This window comes from Tympanuchus pallidicinctus, unplaced genomic scaffold, assembly GCF_026119805.1.
Source record: "Tympanuchus pallidicinctus isolate F22 unplaced genomic scaffold, pur_lepc_1.0 scaffold8, whole genome shotgun sequence".
Taxonomy (NCBI): Eukaryota; Metazoa; Chordata; class Aves; order Galliformes; family Phasianidae; genus Tympanuchus; species Tympanuchus pallidicinctus.
In genome coordinates this window covers 52,725,163-52,738,844 of record NW_026294802.1, presented here as the reverse complement: position 1 = coordinate 52,738,844, position 13,682 = coordinate 52,725,163, and the positions used below count along the sequence as shown (strand labels likewise).

Here is a 13,682-nt window from a genome sequence, read left to right as displayed (position 1 = left end):
CCAATCCCCCAGTTTCCCTCCCCCATCTCCCCCTCTCTCTCAGTCCCATCACCAAAGCATCATTTGTTCCCATCCACTGGCATCTGGTCGCATCAAGGTGAATAATCCCCAACGTGGGGGAGCGCATCAGGGTGGATACAGAAAGGCTCCCCCGCTACTCCCACATCTGCATTCCATGCCTCAGTTTCCCTGTGGAAAAATGTTTTCTTTCCCCCCTTCCCCGGGGCCAAGCTGGGTTCGGCACAAAGCGAACCTCCGCGCTATGATTCTGGGGGCGGAAAGCAGCATTACTCAGAGCCAGGATTGCTAATAATGCACTAAATATAGAGCTTTCCATCTCCAGGGTACTTTCTGAACTGGGAGAGATGAGACCTAACCCCCTCCGGAGGCAGGAGCTGGGGCAGAGAGGCAGGGAGCAATGAAATGATGCTCCCTATGGCTGTCCATGCTGCGTCCCATCGCGGTGACGGCACACCAGCAGGGACTGGGATGCAGCTCAGCCCCTCCTGATGTCACCCAGGTTGATGGGCACGGGGACGGCAGGACGAGGCCCTGGGCAGTGAGGCTGGGGTTCCCGCAGTGTCTTGGTGATGCTGGGAAGAGGCTGCTTCTCCCACACACCCTGCAAGAGAATTGCATGCTGTGAGACAGAGTACCCGGGGACTCTACGTTTCTACATGCTTACAAAAATGAAATGATCTTTAACATTGGAAGTGTTTTTAACCCAGAGCAGGATGTTTTCCCACGAGGCATTACTAATTATTTGTATTGCAGGCGCACCCACGCATCCCGGGAACAGAGCAGATGTCTGTGGTGCAGCATATTGCACAAAAGCAACACAATGGGGGAACTTCCAGCCCAAAATGCATTGCCCACCGAGTCAATAGAGACAGCTCAAAGCCACGGGTCCTTCCAACCCACTGTGCTCAGAAAGGCTCCTTATGGGGGCTGCAGGGAGGTTGGAGATGAGGTGACATTTGCAATGTGCCAGTGCAGCTGTTTAAACATGGCAGCACGGATGAGACACTGCAGGCAGAGGCAGGGAAGGGCTGGCACAGCTATGGGAGCTCGTGGTGACCACTGCAAGGAGAAAATCTTCAGCATCTCTCATGTATGGGGGTGGCTTTCTCAAGGATGCTGCCTGCAAGGGCAACCTGCTGGGTTAAGATTGCTCCTAGGGCTGAGCCTGCAGGGCAGGATGCAGTTCCTATGTGATGTGCTGGGTTGAGTAGGGGCTGAGGGTGTGGGGGCTCAGCATGGGCTGGCTTTGGCTCCTTGCTCAGACAGAACCATCGTGGCCAGGCTGAGCTACAGCAAGCAGAAGGAGGGAGATCTGGAAACAAAGAGGTAAAGGTGAGTCATCAGCAGAAGGAGAAACGTATAATTTATGTTTTAGGATGAAATCCTTGTAGCGTGTCAAGCAAATCAGGCCAGAACTTAGAGCTTGCACCACATCAGTACGCTCTGCATAAAGTGGAGGGGAGCAGAGAATCCCCCCACACATGACTGGAGAAGAACAGCATTGCTGCAGCATGCCAGATGGAAAACCACCAGCTTTCTGTGACCTCAAGGTTTAGGGGAGCAGTGAGAGCTTTGGGGCTGTGTGTGCTCTGAACCACCAAGGGAGCAGCAAGGGCTGCTCAGCTCCCTGTCCCATTGCTGTGCCAGCATCACCCCACTGCCCTCAGTCCTGGCCTGCAGGATGGCACCAGGAACTGGTGGAGAAAGGCACCATTGGTGCTTTTAAATCTCCAATGATTTATGTCGCCTCTGATGATGATGATGTTGTCACAACCACCATTTCTGGGCATGGTTTTTCTGTCCTCCTTGTTTTGCTGTGGATCTACTTTTGGAGATTGCACAGATACAGCACACAACGAGCTTGATCTGCTGGGACCTGATGTGATTGGCCCAAATCCTGTAAATCCCCTCACGTTTCTCCTTGGTTCTCCATATCAACATGCTTCAACACTCCGGGTTGCTTAAAGAGGGCTGTAAATCACTTTATGCAAATGCACATTCTCTAATTGCATCCAGCCATGCACACTGTAGTGGAAATGCCAAGTCAAGGCCTGAAGCAGTGACTGAGCACCTGGTGGGAGTGCAGGGCCAACCCAGGAGAGCTCAGGTGTATGCAATGCACTGAGTGACCAGAAGGGCTGGAGCCAGGATCCACCCCTGCCCAGACCTCATTTAAGGTTGGCAGGGGAGGTGAGGGTTTCGTGCTGTAGATTCCTGCATATCTGAGGCCTTCTGAAGGTAAGCAGCTTTTTTTCTTTTATTTCTTTACTCCTGAGTGTTGCAACTGAGCAAATCCTCACTTGGTGCAGCCTGGGATCTTACTGCTCTGTTGTCATTTCTACATTTTCCATCATGTATTCTTTTAATGCTGGTGCTGGGGCTTTGCAGCAGCTCCCTACCCTACATTTCCAGGTACCAGAGCCCCAACCCGTCTTATGGGCTCAGCCCAGCAGTGTTGCTGAGCTGCTTTCCCCCCAGGCCTGGATTTCTGCCATTTGCACATCAGCCTTTTGCTCTGGAAGCTCTACGTACCGGGAAGCGCACAGCTGAGGATTTGTTGCAGTGCACTGAGATGGGAGCAAAGTTGTAGAGGGATTTCAGCACGTCTCTGTTGAATGCATTCCAAGGGATGGAGGAGAACTGCTCTGGGACGGAGACCTGTGGGCACGTGCAGACCTCCTCATCATTAAACCTGTGCGAGAGAGATGCCACGCTGAAATGCTGTAGAGATGTTCTGGTGAGCATCTCTCCCTGCCTTAAGCTTAACCTGGAAAGACTCCAAACTGCATATGGGAAGACTTGGGGCCTGTCTGTGCGTAGGATAATCCCTACAAGGTCAGATCTCTCTGCAGGGCTGCTCAGTGTCTGCCTGGGATCACACGGTGTGCTTTACAGACCCCTTACACTGGGCCATGCAGCACAGCCCCAAACCCAGGTGGTTCCCCATTTCCAGGGGCTCACGCTGCCTCTAGCCTTAAAGCCTGGGCTTGGTGCCTGCTTTGGGGTAGGACTCCTTCCAGCCATGCCCTGTTCAACCAGCACTAAAAACCCCCATTCCCAGCTCTTTTTCCAATCTTGCGCAGAAGGATCCCAGCACTTTCCCTGCTTCAGTCACCCTGTACCTGTTGACGGTGTTGAAGTAGAGGTGCAGATAACCCGGATCCACGGCACTTTTGCAGAGCTCCAGTTGTGTTTGGGGGTAGTAGTGCACGTAGTTCACGCACATCTCCTCCATGATGCCAAACCCACCCTGTGGCACAGACACCAAGAAACAACCCCTGTCCATGCAGCAGCCGTGCCGGGATCCAGCATGGCAGTGCTGGAGCTACAGGGAATGCAGAAAGGGCAGAGGGGCTGCAGGGCACTGAGCTCAGACCTGTGTGCACTCACTGCCCTTTGTGCAAGGTCAGGCATTCAGGCCTGATTGTGTGCTTTACATTAAAATGCAGATTTTCTCTAAACCCTCTCCTATATATTTAGCTTTGTGCCTGTTGATGGTACCTCTGACAGGCTCTTTTTATTTGCTTTTTGCTAGGAAAAAGAGAGAAATAACATGCTCTCAAAAAAAACAAAACAAAAAACAAAACACTTCTCTTTAATTACCGTTAATCCCCGGTGGAACAGTTTGTGATGGGAATTAGAGTGACACATGTTACTTCTCAATTAGCACCTTAGCATCCCAGCTACAGGCAACATAGCCTTGGCTCATTTCTTTTCCAACCCTCCCCCCCCCTTCTTGTTTCTGGTTCAGCCCAGTTTCAACTCCTCCAATGCCACACTCACCACGGTCACTTTGCTCCTGCCCTCTGTGTTGTAGGTACAGGTGGTGATGAGTTCGTCACCCTGTGAGGTTTCAACAGATGTGAGGGGGTGGGGAAATACAAAGCTTCCCCCCTCCCCAGACAACAAATACTGGCATGAGTGAATCCATAATGCAGCAGACCTCTTTGCTCTTTGGTGGTTCAGCCCCAATGCCCCCCAAGCACTTGCTACGATTGCACCTCCCTGGAAGATGCCCTTCAGCCATACCCCAAGAAACATTTCCTCCTTTCCTTAATTCCTCAGAATTTCTGCCCTTAACAGTGCACCTGGGCAACAGTTTGCACAGCCAGATTTGCACCCAACTTGGCTGCTCGTCCACCTGCAGGAGCCCAAGCACAGCACCATGGAGGGAGGAGCGGGGCTGGGGCTCTGAGCAGGGCAGCAGTGATGGAGCAGCAGAGAGAAGATGGAGTCACTCACCGGAAAGACTGCAACCAACTCCTTCAGCATGCGGATCTCCTGAGTGGGAGGAGGAGAAATGTGTCAGAATTGCACCCACGGGTGGCACCGACCCAACGCAGGGAGCAGGGCTGTACCTGGAAGTGTGGGCTGTAGTGCCCATCAGCATTCACCACCTGCTGCTCTCTGCCATCCCGTGACAGCACGGTCACCACTTTCCTCCCTGCCAGGTGAGTGTGGAGCTGGGAGGCGAAGATGCGGATCCCATCTTCAGGCAGTGCCTGGGGAAGGATGGCTCCAGTTCCGTCACTGACCTCACATCCATCCCATGCATTCCTACGTTGTGTGCTTGGGTTGGGTGCTGTCTGTGCTGAGATTTAGGGTTTTGGGACCCTACTAGTGAGCTCTTTGCAGAGGGGTGGGTTTTCAGCTTGCTGTTATATGCAACTAATGTGCAGCCATGCCTGAAGTCAGCAGGAGCCTGTGAGCAGCTTGCTTCCTTGCCCTTGTTAGTGGTTGCACCAATTACCTGTTTTGGGTAGGTCCTACAAACATAACCACTAAAACCTGCCTGAGAGCAGGGTGAGCAGTTTGAAAACGTACTTGAGTGAGCTCTTGAGGAGCTCCAGAAAGCAGGGGCGATGTCAGGACATTTGGAACTAGATGATCTTTAATATCCCTTCAAACACAAGCTGTTCTTTCGTTCCAACCTAAGCCATTCTATGACTCTGTGATCCCTGCATTCCCATAGAGCAAAGCACCCAGCATGGCACAGCAGTATGACCTCCTAGATGAGAACAGCACTCAGGGGAGATGGAGCAGGTGGTTCCAGAGGAGAGCTGCCTTCCTGGGGAATTCAGTGCATCCCAACCAGCTGCTCACTGTGGATCACATGCAGGGGGCTTTCTTCCAGCACAACTCTATGGGAAAGGGCTCGGGGTGCGGGGCACTCACCTGCAGGGTGCATTTGTCAGTGCAGTACCCTGTGAGGATGAAGGTGGTCTCCCCCGGGGGCACGGCCATCACTGGTGTGTAGACCAAGCCCAGCTCCATGATGCCAGCATCGTGGGGACGCAGGTTGGCTGTGTAGTACAGACGGATCCCTGAGGAATCGCGGCGCCCTGGTAGGAGAGAGGACAGAGCATCAGGTACAGCATGGGTTCAGGACTGAGAAATGGTGCTCTGCTTGGCACAGGTGAAAGGAGAGGTGCTCGAGCTTCTTGCTCACAGCTTTCTCCATGCGTTCAAGACTTGGTCGCCAATTGCTCCCAGCAGAGAGGTAAGCAGTACCTATAGGGAGCACAGAGCAGAAGGACAGATCTCAGGATAATTTGGAGGCACGTATAGACATGGGGATGTCAGTGGGAATGGTAGTGATGGGTCAGCAGTTGGACTTGATGATCTCAGTGGACTTTTCCAAACTTAATGATTCTATGATTAATTGATGGTCTCTAAAACACAGCTCTTGTTTGTTTTACTGGCATCTCCAAAAAAAAAAAAAAAGACCATGTTCTTACTAGGAACGTGGCAGGAGGGAAAATGCAAATTCCTCCTTGAGATGTGGGGCTGGGTGTGAGCCTCCAGTCTCTGGGTTGGAGCCCATCATGGCATGAGGATAACAAGGGAGACCCTACTGGTTAACACAGCAAAGATGATAAGTTATGAAAGACGTGAGCTCCATATTTATAGATGTGTTTCTTCTCAAGTTGCTGAAGGTGCTATGGTTGATCTACAGTACATATGCTCTGGTGTCCTAAAAATACACTTGGGTAGTCAAGAAGTTACATGATTTTATGTAAATGAAGAAACTGGGTTGTTTGCAATTTTTTTTTTTTTTTTTTTTTTTTTAAATGTGTCTCCTGACAACGTTATCGAAGCAGGAATGCCACTAAAACAACATCCAAATTCCCCCATCCCTAGCCAGGCTGGTGCTGTCTCCCTGTTGACTTTGGTATCACTGTTGGCTCTGAGCTCAGATCCCCCATCACCACCCTGCACAGAAGTTGGGGGGCATCCCATAGCAGCCCCCCTAAATAAAAGTGTTGAGCATCTTCTCTGCCCGCATGCTTGAGGGTGGATTTAGGCTCTGGTGTCTGTTCCCTGACAATCCCTGGCACTAACCCAGCTCTCCCATGTCTCGCTGGGTATCGCTGTGCCCCCCACTCACCTTTGAATAACAGCGGATTGTGGTAGTGAACCTCAAGGCGCAAATACCTGGAGGAGCCCGGACCACCAAAGGCAAGCCCTGCTTCTTTGGGGTAGTAGAAAGCCTGGAAAGAGAGGGGGGGCATTAAGGGAGTGATGGGGGGTTTTTATGGAAAACAAGCTGAAATGACCAAGGAGAGGAGTGTATGGGTGTAATCCTGAGCCCTGCTGAGGGCCGGGGGACATCACTTGTGCCCTCTGTTGTGCTTGGTGTTGAGCTGCTCTTGCAACTAAAGACTTCTTGCTTTGAACATGTGATGGCATAATTGCTGAGGAGAGGGGAATCATACTGATTTGAGGAGCTGAGGAGGTGGGCTGAGGTGAGGAGGAAATGCAAACGTATCCTGGAGGAGAATAAAGTGCTAAGCTGAACCCAAATCCCAATTGGGGTTGGGGCAGCCCATGCAGGGATGCTGGTTCCCGTGAGAATGGGCCTGAAACAGTTGGGAGACGGCAGGAAAGGTCCCCAGGAGCGATGATGGATCCCAACTTGCACCCACCTGAGCTCCCATGGCCCATGCTGCAAGCACATGCCTGCAGTAGTTGAGCCGCTCTGGCTTCATCTTGGAGTCACACAGATCGTTGTAATGGGGGATGCTGTCAAATTCGGCTGCGCACTGGAAGATTTCCATGTGGTGGACCAGGGCTTCATTGCCTGCTGTGATCACTGGCTCATACTGCAAAATGGCATCCGAGGAGGAGAGAAGCACATTAGGATCATTTCTGAGAACCCATCCCTGGTCCTGGTTGTTCGTGCATGCTCCACACAGAGCCCACCATGGGTATGTACTATCGAGTATTACCGTATCAGGGGATGCTCGTGCTCTGGGCATGAGGGACCAAAGACCAAGAGCTCTTGGCTGGCTGTAGGACCAGTCCATCAGAGCTCCTGGAGAAACACCTTGTACCTTCCCTGCAGGAGGTCGCACTGGATGAACAATAGAGTTTGCTCTGCTTTGTGCTGACCAAGTCCTTTGCCAGTTTTGCTAGGCTGAGAGGGCTTCGGTTTTCCACAAAGAGGGTCCTGGCCCTACTGCCTGCAGCTTCAGGGCTCCATTCCTGGCCAGCAGCTGCTCTGGGCGCAAAGAGGTGGATTCAGGGTAGAAGGGCTGCTGAATGGCTCTGGCCAAAATCTCCAGCTGCAAAACTGATCTGCAGCAGCGGGAAGGTATCAGGAGTTACGCACTTTTTACTTACACACAGATGATTCATTTCACACCATCTGTTGGAGAGAAAATCCTCCTTCTAAGCTTTCCATTGCAGAGCCATCCTTCCCTTATAAATCCCTATGCTCTCACTGCAGCTCGCGTCAGGCTTCCCTTCTGCTTGCTGGGTGCTCACCCCCCTCCTTCCCACCCCCCTGAGTATACCTATGCCCAATTCTTTTGCTGTAAGGAATATGTTTGGGTCTGAAATTCTCCCAGTGGAAAGTCAGGGTAGTGGGTTTTGCAGAGTACCTTAAAGGTATGTGAATGCAACTGCTCTGCCCCTTACCATGATAATATGGTGTTTGGCGAAGCTGTCCGGCAGCTCTGCAATGTAACACCAGTAGGTCGTCTCCTGGCTGGGAATAACAATATTGGGGGTCGTTATCTCCATGGTCTTCACATTGTCGGGCAGCTCAGGGATGGTGATGTTGGGCTTCAGCAGCTGCACTCTCTGCAGCCCTCTGTACATGGTAGAGATGTTGATGGCACGGAGAGAATGGACGGGGTTCTCCAGGATCCCATAGATAAGGTGCACGGTGCCATCCTGAAGCAAAAGCAAAGTTAGGTAATTTTGCATGCAGAGTGCTACTTGTGTGGATATTTGGTATTGATGCTGGAGGCATGAGTCCTTGGGTGAGCCAGGGGCAGCGGAAACAGAACACCTCCCCCAGGGCCTCCCTTTGTCCCAGCTCCTTCTAATGAGCTACACTGCCCAAAGTAGTTGTGGATGCTCCATCCTTGGAGACATCCAAGGCCAGATTGGCTGGAGGGTGAGCCTGTCCACGGCAGGGGATTGGATATGGATGTGGATGACATTTAAGATCTCTTCCAATCCAAGTTGTTCTATGATCTACGAGTGAACAGTGAGGGGCCCTGCTGAAAATGTTGCGGGCTGAGGAGGTGCTGCTGGACCCAGGGTCTGTTTGCTGCATCTTTGCTCAGCTCCTACTGCAGCCTCCTATTTGCCTCCCGCTGAGCAACATCTCAGTGTAACGCTTGGCTGCAGACTGCAAACCCAAGTGATGCAGGGAGGGATTTATATAGACCTAACACATGCTCAGCAGGAGCGGGTGATGCAAACAAGCTAAAATCTACACGTTATAGAGGTTTATAAGTGGTTGTAAACAGACTGTGCCAAACGTTGCTCATGACATCTGTAGCTTCCTTTCTGCTCTAAGCAGCACAAACACCTGATGCTGCCCCACAAAACATAACAGTGGTGAGGTTGGAGGTTAGTGCTCTGCTTGATGCTATGGGGGTTGAGATGAGGCCAAGTGTGCTGCAGCAGGGAGAGGGTGATGCTGTACCTCTATAAGGTAGTCCTTGGGGTCGCAGGTGCTGAAGGCTCTTCTGAAGAGAAGGTAGAGTCCCTCGGAGGCCTTCTGAGCCCTGAGCAGCTGGTAGTCCTGCTGGGAGTCCATGTGCAGCTGCCCATGGGCATCACTCCAGGCATCCTGTGGGGGGAGAGCACCCAGTAAGAGGGGAGGCATCAGGTCTTATGTGGCCCTAGGGCTCAGGATGGGGATCTCCAGTTGTGTGCAAGGTCCCTCAGTGGGTCAGCCCTCTTCGGATCATCTCCTTTGAATCATCCCTCTCTGGATCACCCTCCTTTGGCTCACTCCTCTTTAACCTGGTTAATGGTGGTGACAAAGCCACACCGAGAAGCAAAGCACTATGGTGCTCCTATGCTGAAAGATTGAGGGTTGAGAGTACAAATCCTTCTGTAATTTGGATTTGAGCAGCATTATTATTTCGATCTTTTGCGTCTCCTGTTGATGGCTTTTGTTTGCCAAGAAAAGGCCTCCAAGAAGTACCTCGCTGCAGCACTGTGAGTGGCACTGCTTCTCTTATCTTGGGGGAAGAAACAGAAGAAGGAGAATAAAGCATCTTGGCACCATTTCAGCCAAAAGTATAGAGTGGTATTTTGAGAACATATTGTCCTTAGAGGGGGAGAGTAAAATCAGCTCCATGAAGCTAGCTTGACATTTGTTTTCATAGGAGCGTATTGTGCAAATTAATCTTGTAGTACATGGGGGGGCAGAGCAAATTTGGATCTTTTAACAGCTGACATCCAGTAGAAAAGCTGCTGGGAGGGAGAACACCGGGGCTGGAGAGGTTATAGAAACCTCCTGGCAGGATGCTGTGTGGCACCAAGTGAAAGCCCAAATGCTGCATGGTGCTCATTCAGCGAGATTAGGAGTTATTCTTTATGGTTTTTTAACACAGTGCTGTGAAATGCTGTAGCACTCAGGTCATCCCACATCCTGAATGGTGGGTAATTAGCAGGAAAACAGCGCAGATAATCAGCCCTCCCTTTTATCCTTCCATTGCGCTGCTGATCACATCGTGGCTGATTGCAAAAGAATATGTTTTATGGCTAATTTCAAGCAAGCAGAGAGGTAAAATTTAATGTACTGGAAAGCCTCACATGAGGGAAAAAATATGAATTGCATTCTGCAGCAAAGCACAACTGCAATGTGACCGGGGTGGTTTGGGGATAGGGAGAACATAGGGTTAGTTACTGTAGCAGAAAGACCAACCAACCAAGAGCCTACAATGGGCAGCGTAGGAAAGGGCAGCGATCTGCAGCAGCAGAAACAAAGAGCAAATTTATGAGTTGTCTCCCTCCTATTCTGCTCCCTTCAGGATTTACGAGCTGCCCAAATACTTCTGCATGTTTAATTTCTGATAACGCCGCGCTGCTGGCAGTCAGCCGTCAGGTTGTGTTTTCCTGCGTCCTGTTGATCTTTGCTGTAGCTGCAGGCGTGAGCTGCAGCCGGCTTATTGGCGCTGGCAGGAGCAGGCTTTCTGCTCGATAACTTTTGCACTTTCTCAAAGTCAGTAATGGGAGCTGCAGGTTAATTTTTAATGTTGCTGGCAGCAGCGCGCGATGAACCGAGCTGTGGGTGCCTCCTGCATGTGTGTGCGTGGCAGAGCTGCTCGGTGCAACCACCTGTTGGAGCTCCTGCGGATGCAGCAGACAACCAGAGCTTGGCTCTGCTAGCCATGCTGATGTGCTGTTGAATTTATCCCTTCCTCTTTGCATTTTCAGATCCTATACCAAGCTCATAGCATCAATGTCTGGATCAGAAATCCCGCAGCCCCTTTGCATCACCTTGACCTGGTCCCATGCCCCGTGCCCAATCCTCCAAACCCACGGTGGTCAGATTCACCCATCAGGCAGTGACCCCAAACACAGCCACAAAAACACACGACTCACCCCAAAATATGAACTGTGACCATCATTCCAGAGCACGGCCAGGTCTGCGTTCTCAAACTCACCCCGGTCTGACATCCCAAAAAGGAGCCCAAACTTGAGCTTCCTGATGAGGATCTGGAAATATACGGCTTGCTCGGGGTAGCTGACGTTCCATGAGAGCTCCAGCAGCCCCTGGGGATCGAGGGGCACCTTGTAGGGGAAATAAGTGCCACGGGGAACCAAGCCCTGCAAGGCCACCACCAGGATGACCAGGAACACAGCCACCATGGTGAAGTACATGGACGCCAGCTCCCGCAGCCTGAAGCTGGGGCAGGGACACGGCGTGCTGCCATGGGTCTGCATGCTGGGCAGGATGGCACCCACCCTCCTGGCTTTTGCCATTTATGTGCTGGCCCTCCTGGGTGAGCTGGGTAAGTGCTGTCCTTTAATTGCATTTGGTTGTGGGGAAATTGGATTGTGATATTGACCCCCCCAATAGACTCCCGCCCCCCACCTCCTGGCCAAACACTTGTCATTCTCTGCCTCCCTCTAATTGGCCCTAATTGCACATGGACATTATCAATAGCAATTGAACTCGACTGGGCTGATGTTATTCGCTCCTAAATCATCCTTAGTGGCTGAGAAGTGCTGCTCACTTGCAGGCTGCTCCCTGCAGGAACACGTTCTTCTTCCACCCCAGCATGGCTCTCTTTCTTGCTTCTTTGCTTAAAGATACTTTTTGTGCCCCATTTCTTGCTTCTCCTTAGGTTATTAATTTTTCCCCATGAACCCCCTCAAGCTCTCAGATCCACACACACACTGCCTTGATTTGGACTCAGAGCTTGTGGTCCTGCTCTATTGAGGCTGGCTCCTACAACCAGCGATGCTCTCAGTGCTGCTCAGGATCCCCTCCATCCCCTCGCAGCTCAGGTTTCACTCATGCTCTTCACAGCAAAGTCAATTGGGCAGCTCTGCATTTCCAAGCTATGAGGGGAAACAGGTCAAACTCAATCCCCAGGTGTTTTAATGAATCATCAGTGTGTGCCCATCGGTCACACTTGGTGATGTTTTACACAACTGTGACACAGGAGGAGAGGAGCAGCCAGGGGCTGCATCCCCCCGGTGGCACAGCTCAACTCAGCTCAGCTGCATGCTACAGTTGGAAGCAGCATCCCCACTGTGCTTGAAGCTCCTGGACTCAGTCCTGGACGTGCTGTGCTCTGAGATCCTCAGCAGAAAGCATCAGATGGATGCTCCTCTTGTGCCAGCCCTGGCTCCTCGGGTGGATGTCTGGCTGCGAGAACAGATCGGTGCCTTGCCCCGTTTCTAACCTCCAAGCACAGCCTCATTGGCTTCATCTCCCATCTTGGCTTTGTTTCCTAATTCTAAGGGGAAAGAAGCTGAGCTGTCAGCACGGCAGGAAGAAAAATGATCCTCGGCGGGGGGTGGGATGGGGTCTTTAGCTAACAAGTTCTATTGGAGATGAAACTCCAGGCTGCTGGCAAGTGGAGCGCCTGAGCCTTCCTGTACAGAAGGAATTTGCAGTGGAACAGGCAGGCAGGTCAGCTTGAAAACAGCTGAACTTTGGAGATAAGCAGTGAGAATTTACTTAAAGAGAAGGAAAAACATGTATATATAATACATATATATATCTCCTTTCTTTAGTTTCTCCCAGGTTGCTGCCCGTAAATCCAGACAGAGAGCAAGGATTCAGCCTTCTGTGTCTTGCTCTGGGGGATATTTTAAGACTCAAGCTAGAGGTAGCAATGCCATTTTACTGAGTCCGGCACCCAGACTGCTTGGGGCAATCTCAGAGCAACTCCCACATGTCAGTCGGTGAGAGGGATACTGGAGGGCTGCATGTTCAGCCCCTGTCCTCAAAGCAGAGCACAGAGAGAGCAGCTTTCCTCCAGTGATGAGCTCTTGCTGGAACTCACACAGCACTGTTGCATTGATATTAGCATGGCAGTATCCTGTATCCTCCACAGAGCTCCTCTATTCTTCTCCATCTACCCCAGCAAGAAGAACTAAGAGAGCAGTTCTGCACAGAGGATACCTGCACAGTGCCTTGAGCCCCTGGAAGAGGGTTCTTTTTAATGGACAGTCCCTTAGACACCAGCTCGGCCATGCTAGGTGCTGTCTGAACCCAGCAGCAGCTCTGCTTACAGGTAAGCAGGCTTAAGCACAACTGATGCGCTGAATTAAGGATTGAAGCAGGCAGCACCCCTCCGAGCTATAATCCATTGCCTTGCTAACACGGATGTAAATTCGATTAGGGTGAGGGAGGGCACAGAGGGACGGCTGCTGTCTGCTCCTGCTGTGCTGGGCTGCAGCACACACACAGCATCCCGTGCCCCGGGGCTCTGTCCATGGCCAGATCCTGCCCTGTGCCATTGCCCTGATCAGATTTCCTGGGTGTTGATGAGGTTAAGCAGCCTCTGACTCAGGCTGGCTCCGATGGGGTGGCAGAGAGGTCTGGCATATAGGAGAGATGCTCACAGGGGTGAGGAGGGTCCCACGGATTTCTGCTTGATTCCCCTCTCTGGACAGACCCACCTCTTGCCCTTGGGTTTGTGTCATACCGTTGCCAGAGACAGTCATTATTTAACTCAACAGCTAACGTGGGTGCTGGCCGAGGCAGGATGTTCAGAGGAGCCCATAACCCATCAGCAGTGGGTGGGAAAAGGCATTTCCTCCTCCTGGTGCCTGTGTCCTACAGCATGAGGGCTGCAAATGAGAGCATCACCTTTGCAGAGCCTCTGCTCTTCCCAACTTTTCCTGCCTTCCCCTAAGGTGTTTCCCTATTTTTCTCTATTTTTAATTTTTTA

The 13,682-nt window shown here is 51.6% G+C and overlaps 2 protein-coding genes across 2 annotated transcripts in view; one reads left to right on the top strand and one right to left on the bottom strand.

Annotated features, from left to right (window-relative positions):
* Positions 1 to 40: 40 nt before the first annotated feature.
* DBH (dopamine beta-hydroxylase) lies at positions 41 to 11,763 on the bottom strand. The gene is made up of 12 exons (XM_052668283.1): positions 10,876 to 11,763; positions 8,963 to 9,109; positions 7,942 to 8,199; positions 6,948 to 7,124; positions 6,410 to 6,512; positions 5,197 to 5,363; positions 4,380 to 4,523; positions 4,264 to 4,302; positions 3,805 to 3,864; positions 3,144 to 3,271; positions 2,554 to 2,713; positions 41 to 622 (listed from the first exon to the last, which is right to left on the bottom strand). Exons 1-12 carry the CDS (start codon positions 11,254 to 11,256, stop codon positions 497 to 499), a joined length of 1,890 nt encoding a protein of 629 aa, XP_052524243.1. The 5' UTR covers positions 11,257 to 11,763; the 3' UTR covers positions 41 to 496.
* Positions 2,245 to 13,682, top strand: part of FAM163B (family with sequence similarity 163 member B) — a 29,519-nt gene continuing 18,081 nt past the window's right edge. The window contains exon 1 of the mRNA XM_052668287.1: positions 2,245 to 2,259. The gene's annotated coding sequence lies outside the window, so the exon portion shown is untranslated. The remainder of the gene's footprint in view (positions 2,260 to 13,682) is intronic.